This window comes from Notamacropus eugenii, chromosome 6 (assembly GCF_028372415.1).
Source record: "Notamacropus eugenii isolate mMacEug1 chromosome 6, mMacEug1.pri_v2, whole genome shotgun sequence".
NCBI lineage: Eukaryota > Metazoa > Chordata > Mammalia > Diprotodontia > Macropodidae > Notamacropus > Notamacropus eugenii.
In genome coordinates, this window is record NC_092877.1 from 376,666,879 (window position 1) to 376,686,292 (window position 19,414).

At 38.6% G+C, this 19,414-nt stretch overlaps 1 protein-coding gene across 1 annotated transcript; it reads right to left on the reverse strand.

The window, feature by feature from the left end:
- Nucleotides 1–2,177: 2,177 nt before the first annotated feature.
- Nucleotides 2,178–13,695, reverse strand: SUCNR1 (succinate receptor 1). The gene is made up of 2 exons (XM_072618710.1): nucleotides 13,526–13,695; nucleotides 2,178–4,172 (listed from the first exon to the last, which is right to left on the reverse strand). Exons 1-2 carry the CDS (start codon nucleotides 13,526–13,528, stop codon nucleotides 3,228–3,230), a joined length of 948 nt encoding a protein of 315 aa, XP_072474811.1. The 5' UTR covers nucleotides 13,529–13,695; the 3' UTR covers nucleotides 2,178–3,227.
- Nucleotides 13,696–19,414: the final 5,719 nt, after the last annotated feature.

A 19,414-nucleotide genomic window follows, 5' to 3' on the forward strand; every position in this document is an offset into this window, starting at 1 on the left:
AGCAAAAGTCCCATCTCCACAGCAAGCCTTTTCTAGTCATCCTAAACCTTAGTGTCTTCCAAGGATCTCTCCAGCTGTCTGTTTATAGCTTGTTTACATATACGTCGCGATTTACATGTTGTCTACCCCATTAGATTATAAACTCCTAGAGAACAGGGACTGTTTGCCTTCTCTTGGGGGAGTCTCAGCTTATTGTACAGCGTCAGGCACGTAGTAGGTGCTTAATAAAATGTTTATTTTAACTGTTACACAACAAAAGCACCTTTAACAATGCAATGATTTAAAAATAGAAATGGTGCCCACTTTAAAGTCTTGTGCACTTAACACATTTTTCCCTAATAAATTTGTTGTTCAGTCTTGTCTAACTCTTCCTGACACCATTTGGGGTTCTCTTGGCAATATACTGGAATGGTTTGCCATTTCCTCTTCCAGATCATTTTATAGATGAGGAATTGAGGCAAACAGGATTAAGCAGCTAGCCCAGGGTCACACAGTTACTAAGTGTCTGATGCTGGATTTGAACTCATGAAGATGAGTCTTCCTGGCTCCAGTCTGAGTGCTCGATCCACTGTGCCACTGAGCTTCCTAAAACATACTTCTCATTCATTCCTCAAAACAATAATATCAATATCAGTCCTCTGCCAATAAGGAAGAAAAATACTTCTTTTTAGGCACAAAATGACCTGTCCTCTTTGGCAATGTGGTCCAGTCCCTGGGGGTTAATTCTGAACAGTACCATTGCATAGCAATAAAATATATTCAGTTAAGTGTGTTGTACTATAACATCAATATCCCTTGGTTCTTTTGTTTTTTTTTCTTTTTAATTAGTCTGTCCCTCCCACTACCTTCCCCATAAAATAAATTTTTAAAAAATCCCCCAGCATATAGGAAAGGGAAAACAAATTCCTCTATTGGCCACTTTTGAAAATGTATGTTTCTTTCTTCATTTAAGTTAATCACCTTCTGGATAAATTCTTGAAGGGCTGAATGAATGTGAGCTATTTGTAGGCATTCATCCGCAGAAGGCTAGTGGCCAGCTCTTGAGGCAGGTAAGCAGGGTGTGAGTTTGCTCTTTGCTGGTCACAATCATAGGTCTTGGAGAGGATCAAAGTCACCTGAGTTATTTCATCACATCTGCTATTGAGGAGGGAAAAAAGTGGAACTTTAAAAGAAATTGCCTATTTTTTGACATCCTAAAAGTGGGCTTGGGGGAAAAAAGTCAAGGACAGCCCTGTTCAGATGGAGGGTGGCTTCTTCAAAGTCACTATTACAGCATGAGATTTAAGTGTTCTTTCTCTTCTCAAATTTTCTAGGAGTCAGCCAGGTAACAAGCATTTATGAAGTGCTGTGTTCCAAGCACTATGTCACAGGTTCCTGGATATAAATGAAGGTAAAATCATGATGCCTGCTCTCAGGGAGCTCCCACTCTAATGGAGAAGACAACATACAAAAGATCATGTACACACTAGATAGACACACAGTAAATGGGAGACTCATTGTGGAGGGACAGGATGTGGAAAGTGGAAATTGAGCTGAATCTGAAACGGAGCCAGGCAGTGAACAGGTATTCCCAAAAACTTGAGTGCCCTGTGCCGAAGACCATGCCATCAGAGAAACGATGACATGACTTGCACTTGACTTTGTTTTGAGTGAGACAGGGCTGTGCAGGTCACCAGCCTCACTTCTCCTCCAGAGCCATCTGAATCCAGTGACCTGATATTCATCAGGATGACTGGAGATGACCCAGAATGAAGCCCTGTGCAAGAAAGGAAGCAAAGGAAGGCCAGAGCCATTGCCATGGGAGAGTCCATGGAAGGGAGGAAGGTGTAAGAAGACAGGAAAGGCCAAGTTGTGAAGGGATTTGGAAGCCAGAGGATTCCCTATTTGGTCAAGGAGGTATAGGGAGCCATTGGAGTTTGAGTAGGGGGTGTGACATGGCTAGAATTGTGGTTTAGGAGAAACTTTGGCAGCTCAGTGGAGGATGGCCTAGAGCGGGGAGAGATTTGAGACGGAGTGACTAATGGAAACCTCCTGCAGAGATCTAGGTAGGATGTAACCAGGGTCTACTCCAGGGTAGCGGCTATAAGAGGAAAGAGAAAGGGATGCTTCTTCCTGAATTTTCATAGTACAGTTAATGTACATATCATATCACACACCCCGGAATTAATTAACAAGCATTTATTGACCACCTTCTACACTGAATGTCCAAAAGTCTTGGTAGAACTTTAAGCTTTGGCATAGCTTAAGATGTATCCCTCACCATGTTAGGTACTAAGCAAACAAAGCCAAAAAAGAAATAAGCCTTGCTCTCAGGGAGTTTACTACATGTACATAAACATATAACAAGTATCCATAGAAATGTGAAAGGATTTTGGAGGAGGGCAAGAAATTTTTCTCTGCCTTCCCGAATACTATACTTTTTTCTCAATTTATCAGTGTTTCCATCCATAAAATTTAGTGCCTTCACGTGCTTTTTCTCTGCTGATAAATTTCCTCATAGAACAGGAAGTTTCCTTTTAACAATAACTGAAGGAAACATTGTAAATTGCACACAGTTCGATCTGTCCACACATTCATCTCACTACATCTGCTGAAGTAACTTCTCTTCACATTGATCCAAGTCTTTTGATGCATCTGTGATCTCACTAACATGGCCATTCTCTCTAGTGATAGAGATTGGACTGCACAGCCTATGTAGTTCCCATAAGTTTGCTGCCGAGAGGTGACCCAATGTATTGGGGAAGTAGGGAGGAGAGGGCATTGTCAAATTATCTTGATTCATGAGGATACTAATGGGGGACATGGGACCCCTGCTCTCTCCATAGGAGGAGCCCATTGTCTTTTTTTCCATCATTTATCACCATGATGACATTCATATGTCACTCTTCCTTCCTCATTCCTTGATATGTTGTATCCAGCTCTTGACCACCATGTGCCTTTCTTTTGCCCTATTGGCAATTTACGATCATTTCTTCAGAGACAGTAGAGTTCCTTGACTCATACCTAAATATGTTGGTATTAAAAAAGATAGGTGTACATTTTAAGGAGACATAAGGGTAGTTGATCCATATTTCAGGGAACAGAGCTAAAGCCTTCTTAGAAGAACCTGGGAGTCAACAAAACAAGCCAACAATCCATGTGACTTATCAGAGAAACAAAAACATATTACCTCAAAGAAAGGAGAACGCCACATGTCTTTGAAGCATGCCATCAGCAGACTAGTGTGGTCACCTTCTAATGAATTTGAAGAAGACCCTCATTTGATTGACCATCATATCCCTGAAGTGATCCCCCATCAGGAAATAGAAAAGAGGGTTGATTACACTGTTTAGAAAGGCCAAAGGTCGGGTCAAAATATAGAATGAGTTGATGATGACCTGTGTGCATTTTGTCTGCTTCCAGATCTCAAGGCGGGAAGCTATTCTCACATTCCGCATGATGTGGTAGGGGGTAAAGAGAACTGAGAATATCACCACGGCCATGATGACCAAGTTGAGAGGCTTCTCAAGGGGAAGTGACGTAGTGAATTGTCTGCTTCTCTCCTTTAGGAAAAGAACAATTTTCAGGTAAAAGAAACACATGACAAAGAGTGGGAGGAGGAACCCTAGCATGGTCAGACACACGCTATAGATAAGATTGTGTTTGGGATCTCCAGAACTCGCATAGTCATTACAGGTAGTGCCATTGTTTGCTGTGGTTGGTTCGATGAAAAGGAGGATTGGTAGAAGCTCAAGGGTGACACAAATCCAGATGCCCACCGAGATCAAGATAGAGACTTCTTTCTTTTGCAGAAAATGTTCTCGGAAGGGAAATCTCATCAGCAGGTACCGGTCAATACTGATAAATGTAAGGAAAAGGATGCTTGTGTACAAGTTGGCATGGAGTAAGTACCTGTTACTTATGCACAGGATATTGCCATATGTCCATTTCTCATTAGCATACCCTCTCACCAACATGGGGAGTGTACACAGGAAGGCAAGGTCAGAAAGGGAGAGATTAAACAGGTAAATGTTGCCACTTTTCCAGTTTTTCAGACAGAAGAGATAGCCCAAGACAACAGCTGTGTTCCCAAGGATGCCAACCACAAACTCAATGGAATAGATGGTAGAAAGAAAGTCCTTTTCTAGAATTGCCTCTGCTCCTAGCCATTTCTCACAAGTTTTGTTCTCATCCTGAGCAAGAAGAAGAAGAAAAAAATTAGGAACAAATCATGACATTTCTATTCTGTGAGACCAAAATCATGTGATAGAACCAAGCCTTAATGCTTCTGTGACCCTAGGGAAATGATTTAAACTCTCTAGCCCTCCATTTCCTTATCCATAAAATGAGAGGGCTGAAGTAGCCTGAAGTCCCTTCTAGCTCTAAATCTGGGATCCAATGTGTATTTTAAAAGTAAGCAATATCCTCAGCAAAAACAAAACAAATTCTAACATCTCACTACAGTTGAATCATTGTCGTCCTGCTTCCTAGGAAACAGGTAGAATTACATCCTTATGTGATTTTGAAAAGCAAAGACAAGTATTTTGGAAAATATTTGTCTTCAGTCCATTCTGGGTCAAACATTCACATGTACTTCACCCACAAGGGTCCAACATTCCTAGTTATGTCAACTGACCTGAGCTCAAGACCCAGCTCCCTTTTCATTGCCTAGATCAATTGGATGTTACTTCTCTTTTCTGACTCAGCCTCCTCATCTTGTAGGTGAATGGCTCAAAGTAGTTAAGGTCCTCTCCAGTTTCATAAATCTATGACCTGTCATCTTCCAATCTCCAAGTACTTGTTTCATGTAACTACCTGAATTACCTGAGAAGCAATGACTTTGCAGACCAAACTTGTGAGTGCTACCTTTCAAATCTCACTCCAATTCAAACTGGTTTCAGATTAGTCACAATCTACATTCCATCAAAAGTAGGCTATGTAATTCTCTTCTATGCCTTTGCAAAGGCTGAGCCCCATCCTTAGAATAGTCTCCAGTCTCACCTTGAAATTGGAATCCCTAGCTTCTTTTGAGACTCAGTTTGAGGAGCACCTCCTATAAGAGGTTTTTGGTGATTCCCTCATTTAATTACTTTGTATTCTCTATATTTCATATTTACTCATCTGTATATATGTTGTTTCTGACCAGTATACTGTAAGTTTCTAGAGAGCTTGAACATTTTCTTTTTGCTTCTGTCTCTGCATCTAGAACAGTGTGTGGCTAATAACAGGAACTTAAGTGTTTCTTCAAATTACTGAGACAGATATCATGCGTAGAAAGTTTGACATTTGAAATTGGGAAATTCCTAAATTCAAAAACCCTTCCTTGAAGTGTGACTCTAGGCAAGTCACCTAACCTCTCTGTGATTTAGTTTTCTCATTGCAAAATGAAAATAATAATAGTATCTCCTTCACAGGGATGACAAGGACCAAATAAGATGATTTTCTATATATGTATTAATATATACAGATACAGTGCTTTGAGTTTTCCTGATTTCAAGGTGCTATGAAAATGTTAGCTATTGGTTTTAACATTAGTATTGAATTAACTAACTGCAAGGTCAACAATAACATTTTCTTTTCAAAACTTATTTTGAAAGTCTTCTGAGGCTTAAGGACAATCAGGCAACTCCTTCAACCTCGTATTTTGGGAAATTAACAAAAAATAAAGTGGAGAGTTTTATTTACTGAAAAAATGTATAAATGCAAACATTAAGCAAAATTAGTTGTTTCTGGTTTTCATTAATCCTGAAGCTTTCACAAAATAAGCCCATTTGTCAGGTTTGGAAAAGATGATTTCCATAGTTTGAAGAAAGTTCCTGGAAACCACACCAGGAGTAAGTCTAACACATAAGTACCCCTGGTTGCTTCTTTATTCAGATTTCTTTGCATAATCAGACAAATACAGCTTCTAGAAATAATTTTAAAATTATTTCATGCCCCCCAAAGAAGAATGAGGGATTTTTTCCTGAATCTGCTTATATCAATTACATGCGATCACAGACCACCATGTGGGGACCTCAAAAATGGGGACAAGGTGGAGGGTAACAGCCAGCATGCTAGGAAGCACCCCCCCCAACCCCCTGAGCAGAAATAGAACCAAGTCTTCTAAAAATGCAAAATTTTCCCTTACCTTTTCCTCCAAAATGTCCCAGTTAGGAGTCCCCTAGTCACAGGTAAATGCAAAATTCAAGCCAGAGACCCATCCACTAGTGTTCTCAAATTCAGTAGTGCCATCTTGGGCATGGTGGTTGAAAATATTTACAGTAGTAATAACTCATTTTTATAGCCTTAGAATCAGAAAGCCCTTCATATATATTATCTTTCATGATCACAAGTACATTGTTGGTGGAACTGCAAATTGGTCCCACCATTGAATGTATTTATTTTTTTTTATAATTCAGTTTACCATTTTATTTTTTTCCTTTTTTTGTACTTATTAGTATCTTTTTTTCCAATTACATGTAAAGATAGTTTTCAACATTCATTTTTTTGTAACATTTTGAGTTTCAACTTTTTCTTCCCCTCTCCCCAAGATGGTGACAATTGGATTGTTGTAGAAGAAGAATCAGAACAAAAGGGGGAAAGCATGAGAAAGAAAAAAAGACAACAAAAAAATGAACATAGTATGCTTTGATTTGCATTCAGACTCCATAGTTCTTTCTCTGGATGTGAATACCATTTTCCGTTATGAGTCTTTCGGAATTGTCTTGAATCACTGTATTTCTGAGAAGAGCTAAGTCCATCATAATTGATCACTGCACAATGTTACTGTTACTGAGTACCTTGTTCTCCTGATTCTGTTCACTTCACTCAGCATCAGTTCATGTGAGACTTTCCAGGTTTTTCTGAAATTTGTCTTTCCATCATTTCTTAAAGAACAATAGTATCCCATTCCATTTACATACCACAACTTTTTCAGACACTCCCCGACTGATGGACATAGCTTAATTTCTAATTTTTTGCCACCACAAAAGGAGCTAATATATTTTTGTACATGTTGGTCTTTTTCTATTATTTTTTTTTAAATAAATTTATTTATTTATTTCACTTTTAACATTCATTTTCACAGAATGTTTGGGCTCCAAATTTTCTTCCCCCTTGTCCCCTCCCCCCACCCCAAAACACCGAGCATTCCAATTGCCCCCATCACCACTGCGCTCTCTCCTCCATCATTCCTCTCTGCCCTTGTCTCCATCCTCTCCTCTGTCCTGTTGGGCCAAATAACTTTCTATACCCTTTACCTGTATTTCTTATTTCCTAGTGGCAAGAACAGTACTTGACAGTTATTCCTAAAACTTTGAGTTCCAACTTCTTTTCCTCCCTCCCTCCCCACCCCCTCCCTTTGGAAGGCAAGCAATTCAATATAAGCCAAATCTGTGTAGTTTTGCAAATGACTTCCATAATAGTTGTGTTGTATAAGACTAACTATATTTCCCTCCATCCTATCCTGTCCCCCATTACTTCTATTCTCTCTTTTGATCCTGTCCCTCCCTGTGAGTGTCGACCTCAAATTGTACCCTCCTCCCCATGCCCTCCCTTCCATCATCCCCCCCACCCTGTTTATCCCCTTGTCCCCCACCTTCCTGTATTGTAAGATAGGTTTTCATACCAAAATGAGTGTGCATTTTATTCCTTCCTTTAGTGGAATGTGATGAGAGTAAACTTCATGTTTTTCTCTCACCTCCCCTCTTTTTCCCCAAACTAAAAAAATCTTTTGCTTGCCTCTTTTATGAGAGATAATTTGCCCCATTCCATTTCTCCCTTTCTCCTCCCATATATTTCTCTCTCACTGCTTGATTTCATTTTTTTTTTTAAGATATGACCCCATCCTATTCAATTCACTCTGTGCACTCTGTCTCTATGAGTGTGTGCGTGTGCATGTGTGTATGTGTAATCCCACCAAGTACCCAGATACTGAATAGTTTCAAGAGTTACTAATATTGTCTTTCCATGTAGGGATGTAAACAGTTCAATTTTTATAAGTCCCTTATGACTTCTCTTTGCTGTTTACCTTTTCATGGTTCTCTTCATTCTTGTGTTTGAAAGTCAAATTTTCTTTTTAGCTCTGGTCTTTTCATCAAGAATGCTTGAAAGTTCTCTATTTCATTGAAAGACCAATTTTTCCCCTGAAGTATTATACTCAGTTTTGCTGGGTAGGTGATTCTTGGTTTTAGTCCTAGTTCCTTTGACTTCTGGAATATCTTATTCCATGCCCTTTGATCCCTTAATGTAGAAGCTGCTAGATCTTGTGTTATCCTGATTGTATTTCCACAGTACTTGAATTGTTTCTTTCTAGCTGCTTGCAATATTTTCTCCTTGACCTTCGAATTCTGGAATTTGGCCACAATATTCCTAGGAGTTTCTCTTTTTGGATCTTTTTCAGGTGGTGATCGGTGGATTCTTTCAATATTTATTTTGCCATCTGGTTCTAGAATGTCAGGGCAGTTTTCCTTGATAATTTCATGAAAGATGATGTCTAGGCTCTTTTCTTGATCATGGCTTTCAGGTAGGCCCATAATTTTTAAATTGTGTCTCCTGGATCTGTTTTCCAGGTCAGTTGTTTTTCCAATGAGATATTTCACATTATCTTCCATTTTTTCATTCTTTTGTTTTTGTTTTGTGATTTCTTGGTTTTTCATAAAGTCATTAGCCTCCATCTGTTCCATTCTAATTTTGAAAGAACTATTTTTTTCAGTGAGCTTTTGAATCTCCTTTTCCATTTGGCTAATTCTGCTTTTGAAAGCATTCTTCTCCTCATTGGCTTCTTGAACCTCCTTTGCCAATTGAGTTAGCCTATTTTTCAGGGTGTTATTTTCTTCAGCATTTTTTGGGGTCTCCTTTAGCAGGGAGCTGATCTGCTGTTCATACTTTGCTTGCAAGTCTTTTATTGCTCGTCCCAGTTTTTCCTCCACCTCTCTAGCATAATTTTGAAAATTTTTTGAGCTCTTTATGACCTTTTCCCAGAACTGATCCCATTGAGTGGGCTGGGATGTAGAAGCACTGACTTCCGTGTCTTCCCCTGATGGTGAACACTGCTCTTCCTCATCAGAAAGGAGGGGAGGAGAAACCTGCTCACCAAGAAAGTAACCCTCTATAGTCTTGGTTTTTTTCCATTTTCTGGGCATTTTCCCAGCCAGTGACTTGACCTCTGAATATTCTCCTCACACCCACCTCTCCTCCAGATCCTCCCAGCCAGAGCTTGGGATCTGAGACTCAAATGCTGCTTTCCAGCCTCAGGGCTTTGGGTGGGGGCAGGGCTGCTATTCAGTGTGAGATTAAGTTCAGGTGCTCAGGTGGGGGCAGGGCCACCTCACAGGCTCAGTTCCCTCAGGGGGTTTATGCAGAGACCTTCAACAATGGATCCAGGCTCCTGCCCCCTTGGGGAGCCTTGGTCTGCTCCTGCCTCCGCTGTTGCCTCCCAAGGGGGCCTGAGTATGGGGGCACCCCACTCCCCTCTTGACCCACCAAAGAGACCTTCTCACCGACCCCCGTCACCTGTGGGTAGACGGAACCGCGCAGCCACTGGAGATCCCGTCCCTGAAGTTCGCTCAGATCTGCTCCTCTCGGTGCCATGGCTGCGGCAGGGCTGGGCTGGGCTCCGCATCCGCAGCATAACGGACCTTTTGCGAGAGGTTTGCAGGTCCCTCTGGAACAGAAATCTTATCCACTCTGCTGTTATGTGGCTTCTCCTGCTCCCGAATTTATTGGCAGCTCTTTACTACAGATATTTCATGGGCTGTGGGTTTGGAGCTAGTGTATTTGTGTGTTTCTACTCCGCCATCTTGGCTCCATCCTTTTCTATTCTTTATGATCTCTTTGGGATACAGACCTAGTAACGGTATGGCTGAATCAAATGGTATGTATTGTTTTATAGTCTTTTGGGCATAGTTCCAAAATGCTCCCCAGAATAGTTAGATCAGTTCACAATTCCACCAACAATGCGTTAGTGTTCCAATTTTCCCGCATCTTCTCCAACATTTATCCTTTTCCTTTACAATTCTATTGGTCAATCTGACAGTGTGAGGTAGTACCTCAGAGTTGTTTTAATTTGCATTTCTCTAATCAATGGTGATTTAGAGCATTTTGAATGAAGCATTTCTTAAACACTTACTATGTGAAAAGCAGTGGAGATAAAGGTAGAAAAGTACAATGATTCTTCTCTCCAAGAGCTCACATTCTAATGGGGAAAATAATATACATGGCGGCTTTTAGCTCCAAGTGAGATGGAAAGAATCCATGGTCCTGAAGAAGTAGTATCAAAGCAGATGTCACTGCTTCTCCTTTCGTGGCATTGTCACCCAAAACATCTTATTTGTTTTGATGCTGAATCATTTGATAATGCTAAACATTTTGTTAGAAGAACCATTTTGGAGAAGAACTTGGAATTATGTTAAAAATAAAAAAAAAAAAAGTGACTACAATGCCCATGCCCTTTGGCCTAGAGATCCTACTGCTGTACATATATACACACAGAAGCACATACACACATGTAAATGTGTGTGTACATGTTTATACGTATATATTAATAGCTTAAAACGATACTGACTTTTGAATCATCCTGTATACCTACATACATAAATATACACATATGTATATATACATACATATGTAAATACATGTATGTGTGTTTATACACAGTGACCCAAAAGTCTTAGTGTGATTTTAAGCTATTTAAGGTTTAATACCACACTGAGACTTTAGGAATCATTTGTGTATCTACCCTCAGGGGCTCAAAGACAGAAATAATGGTTCCATATGCACCAAAAATATTCATAGTAGTCCTTTATCAACAGCAGCAAAAAAAACCAAAAAACCAAAAAACAAAAAAAAAACTGGAAACAAAGTAGATACCAATCAAATGGAGAACAGTAAGGTAAATTATGCCAGGAAAATGAAATTGAATATTCCAAGACCTTAAGAAATGGCAGTTCTGAAGAATTCAGAAAAGTGGGTGAAGACCTATAAGAACTAATATAGAGGAAAATAATCAGGAAAATATGCCCATTATTGCAACACTATAAATGGAAAGAACAAACAGACTGAGTGTGATATAATGGCAATGACTGAGCTTGGCCTTAGAGAAGAGATAGGACAATTCGCTTCCCTCCCTTATTTGGAGAGGTGAAATGTGGCTGGTGTGGAACGCTGCATCAGACTGAGCCAGCCTGGTCTAGTTTTGTTAAGTGCTTTTTTTTTTTTTTCTATTTGTTTATCCTTTGTTTCAAGGGATGATCCCTAAGTAGGAGGGGAGAGCAGATCGATATTTGGAGATGGAAAAAAATAAAAGTTAGCATTATAAGGTTGCTTTAAAAAGTCTCTTTAAGAAATGAACATGTGATTCATATTTTGGTGGGTTGGCTTTAAACAAAATTTATTTCGTGTACCAAAGTGAAAAATTATTATACTTGAAGGCCCTTTTAGAAAAGGACTCACATTTATTTTATGCCCACGTGAGCCTCCTCTCTCCTCCCTCCCGCCATCCTCCCCATAAACACTCTGGTCCCACCTCCCCTTACACCTCTTGCTAGAGTGCCTAGTGTTCTGCTCCCAGTACGTTCTCCAAACTTGCCTAAATGTGTAAGTGAGACATAGAGGGCAAGCAGAGTCATTACCCCAGAGGGATAATAGCAACAGGAAAAGTCAGTGTTACTAGGAGCCAGATGAGCAGTGAACCTAGGGAGATAAAGGCAAGGGAATGTCCGAGGGTTGGAGTTTTCTCCCTGGACTTCTCCAATGGGAAAGACCAAAGCTAGAAGAAGTCACAAAGGGTCAGCTGGCTCTGTCTCCTGGCATTTGTTACCTTGCCCATAAATGTATGACAACGCTGCTTTTCTTTAGTTTTCTTCTAATAGATGGGAGATTGCAAAGACAAGAGTCTTAAAGTCAACACTTGTAAGATAAGATAAGCCTCCTTGGACCTTCAATATTTAGTTCGTTAGGTACCAAAAGATAGTGGGTGATAACAACGGTCATTGGCAGTGTTGTTTTGCAAATGTTTTACAGGCTCCAAAGATGCTTCCCAGGACCCTTCTCTTTCTATGCAACAACATAATAGAATCAGAAGGTCTTTTCCCATAAAGAATTTACACTTGGATTTCTACCTTCAGTGCTTTAAGAAATGAACAGAAACAGTGACAACCAGGCTACAGGTTAAATTACAAAATTTCCCTTCGGAGGCTCTTCTAATGGTTGGTGGAGAACAGCAGTGAAAGGGGAATCCTGAATCCTCCAAGCTGTCTCCAAACTGTGCCTGAGTTCCAAAGCTTTATGTAGGGTCATGTTCACATAAATGGGTTAAACAGTGAAAGAAGCCAGCAGTTATTTAGCTGACTCCTCGGGGAATTTGAGCAACACGCAGTATCACATTCATGTTGTAATTTCCCACTGGCTTTTTTTCTATGAGCTGATAAGTTTCTTATTTCACAAAATACATTTACAACTGTTTCAAATACATTTGAGATTTTACTTGTAAAACTGGAATAAGCAATTTAGGAATTTCTCAGTATGTTAAAACATTTTATGTTAACCAAACCAATAATAATGATGACAATATAACAGCTGGCATTGACATAGAACTTTGAAAATTGCAAAGCACTGTATCTATAGAATCTCCAAGAACCCTGAGGCAGGTTCTTCCTTGGCAATACAAGGTAGATTGCCTCCGCTGAAAATTAAAAAAAAAACCTGCTTCTATTTAATAAGGTTTTCAATTATTAAAACTTTCTGAATGCTCAGGGAAAGAAAAACCATTAAGGTTTTGATCATTTTGCATTTGTTGTTCAAATAGCATCCTACACCAAAGAATTAAAACATTAATATTCTATGCTCTGATATAATATTTATTATTGTTTTTACAAATAATCATGTGACACCTTATACATATGTTCATATGGCATCTTAGGTCACATTTTTTGGAAAACAGAGGGGTTTAAGTTCTTCGATACATTGGGAGGTTTTCTTCTTCCTTTCAAAATATGCTTGCGTTTCTTTTCCCTTGACTTTATAATACATAGTAATATTAAATAAAATAACATTCATATTAAATGCAAACAGCGATATAAACAATCATCTTCAAACACTTCTTCAATATATATTGCTAGTCAACTGTCAGAACAAGTTATATTCCTAGCAAGCATAACATTGTTTGTCCTCCGTAATTCCCCTACAGGATGACGGAAGCTGTTTCAGTAACTCCACTTACTGATTTGAGTGAAATTTGAAGCTCTTCAAACATTGTCAGAGACCACTAACATCACTGGTCACCTGAAGCAAGGCTTTGGCAATTTTATTTTAAAGGAACATTAGTTTTTAGAGAGATCAGTGCTTTTGACATTAATCCTCAAGACAGAAAACAGTTTAGATGTTCACCATCAGCCACTTGGAGTTAACCTCTTCTCCCCTTTTGGAATGAATTTGGCCCAGCTGGCTCTGGTTTATGCATTATCCAAAACACCAACCACCCACTTTTCCAGGGAGGCCACTAGTTGCTGGTCCAACATGACACGAAAAAACCAGACTCCCATGGGTAAGGAACATCATAGCTTACCATTCTTCTGGATGGGCAGGCACTCCTCAGCAGCCCAGCGCTGACTGATGCTTCTGGCTGGCTGGAGCAAAGCTGGATTGCCTTATTTCAACTTATTTGCATATCATGCAATCATTCAAAACACATGGAGGAGTTTATTTATCTGACCCGCCAAAGCAAACGTATGTGCAATTTCCTGTAAAGAGGAGGTACAAGCCCATTAACTCTTTCATGAGGAAGGAAAACAAACTGAAGATTTAGAAAAGTCTGATATTTAAATTCCCTTATCCTCAGTTAAGGCATTAGCCAAGTGTTTTTTATTTTCACTTAAAAGCTTTCTTCCTTGAGCATGAATCAGAGCTAATTAATATCTTGCAGGATTATAATTTTGGAACTAAGAGAGACCTTATAGGTCATCCTACTCATAGGATCACAATAGCTAATAGGAAATTATATACCTAATATATATATCACTTTAAGGTTTGCAAGCTATTTTACAAATAGTGTCTCATTTTATCCTCAAAACAACTCTGGAAGATATTATCATTCCTTATTTCACACTTGAGAAAACTGAGATTAAGTGAATTGACCAGAGACACACTGCTAAGTAAGTAGCTGAGGCTGAATTTGAACTCTGGTCTTCCTGACCCCAGGCCCAGTGCTCTATCCACCGAACCACCTCCCTGAACCAGAAGCATATATTTAGAGCTGGAAAGAAACTTCGGAGGCCATTTGGTCAACCTCCTCCCCACCCCACCCTTTTTCACTCTGTTGCTGTTGAATCAACTATTTAGGACTCATCTGGAGTTTTCTTGGCAGAGGTACTGGGATGGTTTGCCATTTCCTTCTCCAGCTCATTTTACAGATGAGGAAACTGAGGTCAACAGAGTTAAATGACTTGCCCAGGGTCACACAGCTAGGAAGTATTTGAGGGTGAATTTGAACTGAGAATGATGAGCCTTCTGGCTCCAGACTGGACACTCTGTGCACTATGGCACCACTTAGCTGTCCTACTTCACTTTAAAGATTAGGAAACTAAAGGCCAGAGAGGTGAATTCATTTGCCTAAAGTCACAAAGATAGTCAATAGACAGGCAGGATTGGAACCCAGATCTTCTGACTCCAAATCCAATTCTTTTCCCACCGTTCCCCACTTCCTCTGCTCTTCTATGTAGCAGGTAGAAAGTTAAGGGTGTGGAAACAAGAAGTTGAGTAATTTGTGCCTCGTCACACAGCTCAGCTAAGTGAGAGTTGGAAGGAAGACCTTAATACAGGTGTGTGTGACTCCAAGGGTGACTCTCTAATCTATCCTTCCTGGTTGCATCTCTGCAATGAGTGTTTTTTATCCCTAACTTATACATAGGTTATCCTAAAGCTGACTTGCCAGAAACAGGAGCAAATGAAGTGCTCCCTATGTAGCAGGCAATGAAGTTCTCAATTACCACCCTCCCCTTTCTCTACTTTCGGGCATTCAAACTTAAAGTTGTATAGAAAGAATGCCTTAGATACCCAGGAATGAAAGGGGAGGTGATGGCTAAAATAAACCTGACAGGTGTGATGTGAGTGCATTCAAACAAGCACTTTGAATTGCACCTGGAAGCAAACTACTGCTAACATAGATCAGGGCTTCATCATTTTTTCTGTCCTGGACCCTTTGTGCAAACTGGTGAAGCCCATGGACCCCTTCTCAGAATCATGCTTTTAAATATATAAAGTAAAATACTGCATAACATTGCAAAGAAAGCTAATAATATTTGAATTATAGTTATCAACACATTACATATAAATATATACATATCTATCCATTCATCTATCTATCTATCTTTCTATCTATCTATCTATCTATCTATCTATCTATCTATCTATCTATCTGTCTGTCTGTCTGTCTGTCTGTCTGTCTGTCTGTCTATCTATCTATCTGTCTATCTATCTATCTATCTTTCTATCTATCTATCTTTCTATCTATCTATCTATCTATCTATCTATCTATCTATCTATCTATCTATCTATCTATCTATCTATCTATCATCTCTATCATCTATCTACCTATCTATCCATCATCTATATATCTAAAGTTCTCACCATCTGAGGTTAAGAACTTTTGGGTATAGATCACAATGCACATCTGGTTCATGCTGTTAATGTCTACCAAAGGCAGTTAGACAAATCTGTTCCATGAGGTCTGCCTGATCTGAAATCTACAAAACATTTCATCAATTCATCAACTAAGGGCTAATTTGGGATTTAGAATAAAAAAAAAAACCCCTAAGCCTGAAGTCAATGTCCATAGATTTGTTTTGTTTGCTTTTCTTTTGTTCCCCACAGAGGCAAAGCTAGATCTGGTGTTTAAAAGAAATGGCTCATTTGCTATCCACTCATTGCTTTGTGGGGCCAGAGAGGAAATATTGGATAATCATATTTCCTAAAATGAAGAAACTGAATGCCAATGCAAAATGAAAAGTTCTTTCCAGGTTTTCAACCTGCACGGGCATGATCACAAAGATCATGCACTAAAAACAGATGAGATTTATACCAGGAATGCAGAGCTGGTTCAATATTAGGAAAACTCAGCAAAATTGATCATATGAATAACAAAAACAACAAAAATCACAATGAATAGATACAGAAAGAGCTTTGCATAAAGTGTAATATCCATTACTATTAAAAAAACAAGCAAACACTGGCCATCATAGGAAAAAAAGTAGTCTTCCTTAAAATGATTTCTGTCTAAAACCATCAGCAAGCATTATCTGTAATGGGGATAAACCTGAAGCTTTCTCAGCAAGACTAGTAGTGCAGCAAGAATGTCCATTATCATGATTATTCAATATTGTGCTAGAAATGCTAGCTATCGCAATAAAACAAAAATAAATTGAAGGAAAAACATAAGCAATGTTGAATCAAAATTGTCACTCTTCTCAGATAATATAATTATATACTTAGACAATCATGGACAATCAAGTAAAAATTAGTTGAAACAATGAACAACTTTAGAAAAGTTGCAAGATACAAAATAAACCTATATAAATCATCACCATTTCTATATACTACCAACAAAACCCAACAGGAAGAAATAGAGGGAGAAATTCCATTTAAAAAGACTGGACAATATACAATATCTGCAAGTCTACCTGCTAAGACAAACTCAGGGATGATCTGGACACAATTGCAAAATATTCTTCACACAAAGAAAGATCTAAAGAATTAAAGAAATATTAATTGGTTATGGGTAGGGCGACACAATATAATTAAAATTACATTTCTACACAAATTAATTCACTTATTCAGTGTCACACCAAACAAACAACCAATGAATTATTTTATAGAGTTAGAAAAAATAATAACAATTCATCTGGAAGAAGAAAATGTTAAGAATATCAAGGAAATCAGTGGGGGGGAAATGAAAGAAGGAAGACTTTCAAATTGTGCTGCAAATTAGTGATCGTGAAAAACAATTTGGTACTGGATGAAACAGTAGAGTGATTGATCAGTAGAAGAGATTAGGTGCACAACATACAGGAGCAGATGACCACGATATTTTCATGTTGGATCTGTCTTTAGTTGTGTGAAGAGGATTTTGTAATTGTGCTCCCCTCTCTAGCCAAGTTTTTGATAAAGGTTTCATGACCAAGTAAGACGGAGAGGATCAGAAGAAGTAAAAAGGATAATTTTGATCACACTAAATTAAAAAGAATTTGCACAAACCAAACTAATGCAACCAAAATTAGAAGGAAAATAAGAAACTTGGATGATTTTTTTCATTTTCTCAAATAAAGACTTCATTTCTCAAACACATGAGGAACAGAGCCAAATTTCTAAAAATAAGGGTCATTACTCAGTTACTAAATTGGTCAAAGGATATGAATAGGCAGTTTTCAGAAGAAGAAATCAAAATGTTCAATGTTCATGGAAAAATACTTTAAATCACTATTGATGAGAGAAACGCATGTTAAAACACCACCACCTATCAAATTGGCTAATATGACAGAGAAAGGAAAATGAGAAATGATTAAGGGGATTGGGAGAATAGAGATCATTAATGCCCCACTGGGAAACTATGTGGTATAGTGGATAGAGCGCCAGCCCTGGAGTCAGAAGGACCTTAGTTCAAGTCCAGTCTCAGGCACTATTCACTGTGTGACCCTGAGCAAGTTACTAACCATATTTGTCTCAGTTTCCTCATCTGAAAAATGAGTTGGAGAAAGAAAAGACAAGCCATTCCAGTATCTTTGCCAAGAAAATCCCAAATGGGGTCACAGAATGGGGGGCATGAATGAAACAACTCAATAACAACACTGTACTGTTGGTGGAGTTGTGAAGTGGTCCAACAATCCTGTAAAGCAATTTGGAACTACACCCAAAAGGCTATAAAACTGTACATACCCTTTGACCCAACAATACCTCTACTAGGTCTATACCCCAAAGAGATCAATGAGAAAAGAAGCACCCATGAATATAAAAATATTCATAGCAGCTCTTTTTATGGTGGCATAGAATTGCAAATTGGGGGGATGCCCATTAATTAAGGAATAACTGAACAAGTTGTGGTAGAATGTGATAAAACTCTACTTTATTATAAGAAATGACAAGCAGGGTGGTTTCAGAAAAACCTTGGAAGAATTATATGAACTGATGCAAAGTGAAGTGAGCAGAACCAGGAGAATATTATATACAATAGAAGCAATATTATAGGAGGATCAACTGTAAAAGACTTAGTGTGATCAACACAATGATCCAAGGCAATTCCAAAGGATCCATGATTTAAAATGCTATTCACCTCCAGATAACCTCTGAGTGAAGATTGAAGCATATTTTTTCTTTGTTTTTATTTTATTTTATTTTTGCAACATGGCTAATGGGGAAATGCTTCTTATGACTTCACATGTATATTTTGCATCATACTGCTTGCCTTCTCAATAGATGAGGGTGGAGCTAGAAGGAGGAAGAGATTAGAATTCAAAAGTTTCGAAATGTAAAAATATAGCAGGAAAACAATAAACAGGAAGTTCTTGGGCATGAGGAGAAATGTGTACTTATTTCATACATTTCATTCTCTCTCCTCCCATGACCGAACTAATTTAAGCTGTTAAAACTGGCAGCTTGAACTGTCACCAAAGACCCTTGATAGGAGTCCTGGCTTCCAAGCTCTCCCTTCTCAAGACCATCCTTCGTACCAGTGGGAGGACTTTTCAGAGCTCTTTACTGTCTCTAGAATAGGACGCCTTGGAGTTCTACGATCACCTCAAACATTTACTTATTCTAAACAAGTCATTCGGCCTCCCACACTCTTAGTTTTCTAATGTGTAAAATGGCAACATTGATACTCTTATTATTCATTAAATTTAGTCTTATAAGTTCAAGAAAAAAAGTAAAGCTTTTCAAATCACAATGAACTTTCAGTACTAATTTATTTTTATAAAAATGAGAAATTATCTAACCAAATTTGACCTCAAATTTGGAAGAGATAGATACTGACAAACCAAATGATGTTGAGTCCGGTGGAAATATTTGATCACCAAGAATAGATTTCTGAGATAAAAAAGTACTGCAAGTGCCTATATTCCATAAAAAAAAACTACCTTTTTCAGGATTCTAAGAATTCCTGCAGTGGGGTTATACCATTCCTTCATGCAGATCACACCTATTTTTTTTTTTTTTTACAACTGAGTAGAAGATGATTATATTTGCTGACCATTGTATTGCCCCAAATAGGGTAATCGTCTTCTCAGACACTGACGTGCAGGAAATCCATGTCTGGACTCATATAGAAAGCCTTTGGGGCTTGATTGGACCTATGAGAGTTTTCACTTCTTAAAAACTAGTAGGATTGCTAAAACATCTTGCATTTTCTGGGTACTGTGTTAAGCACTTAATGAATATTACCTCATTGGATCCTCACAACAACCTTAGG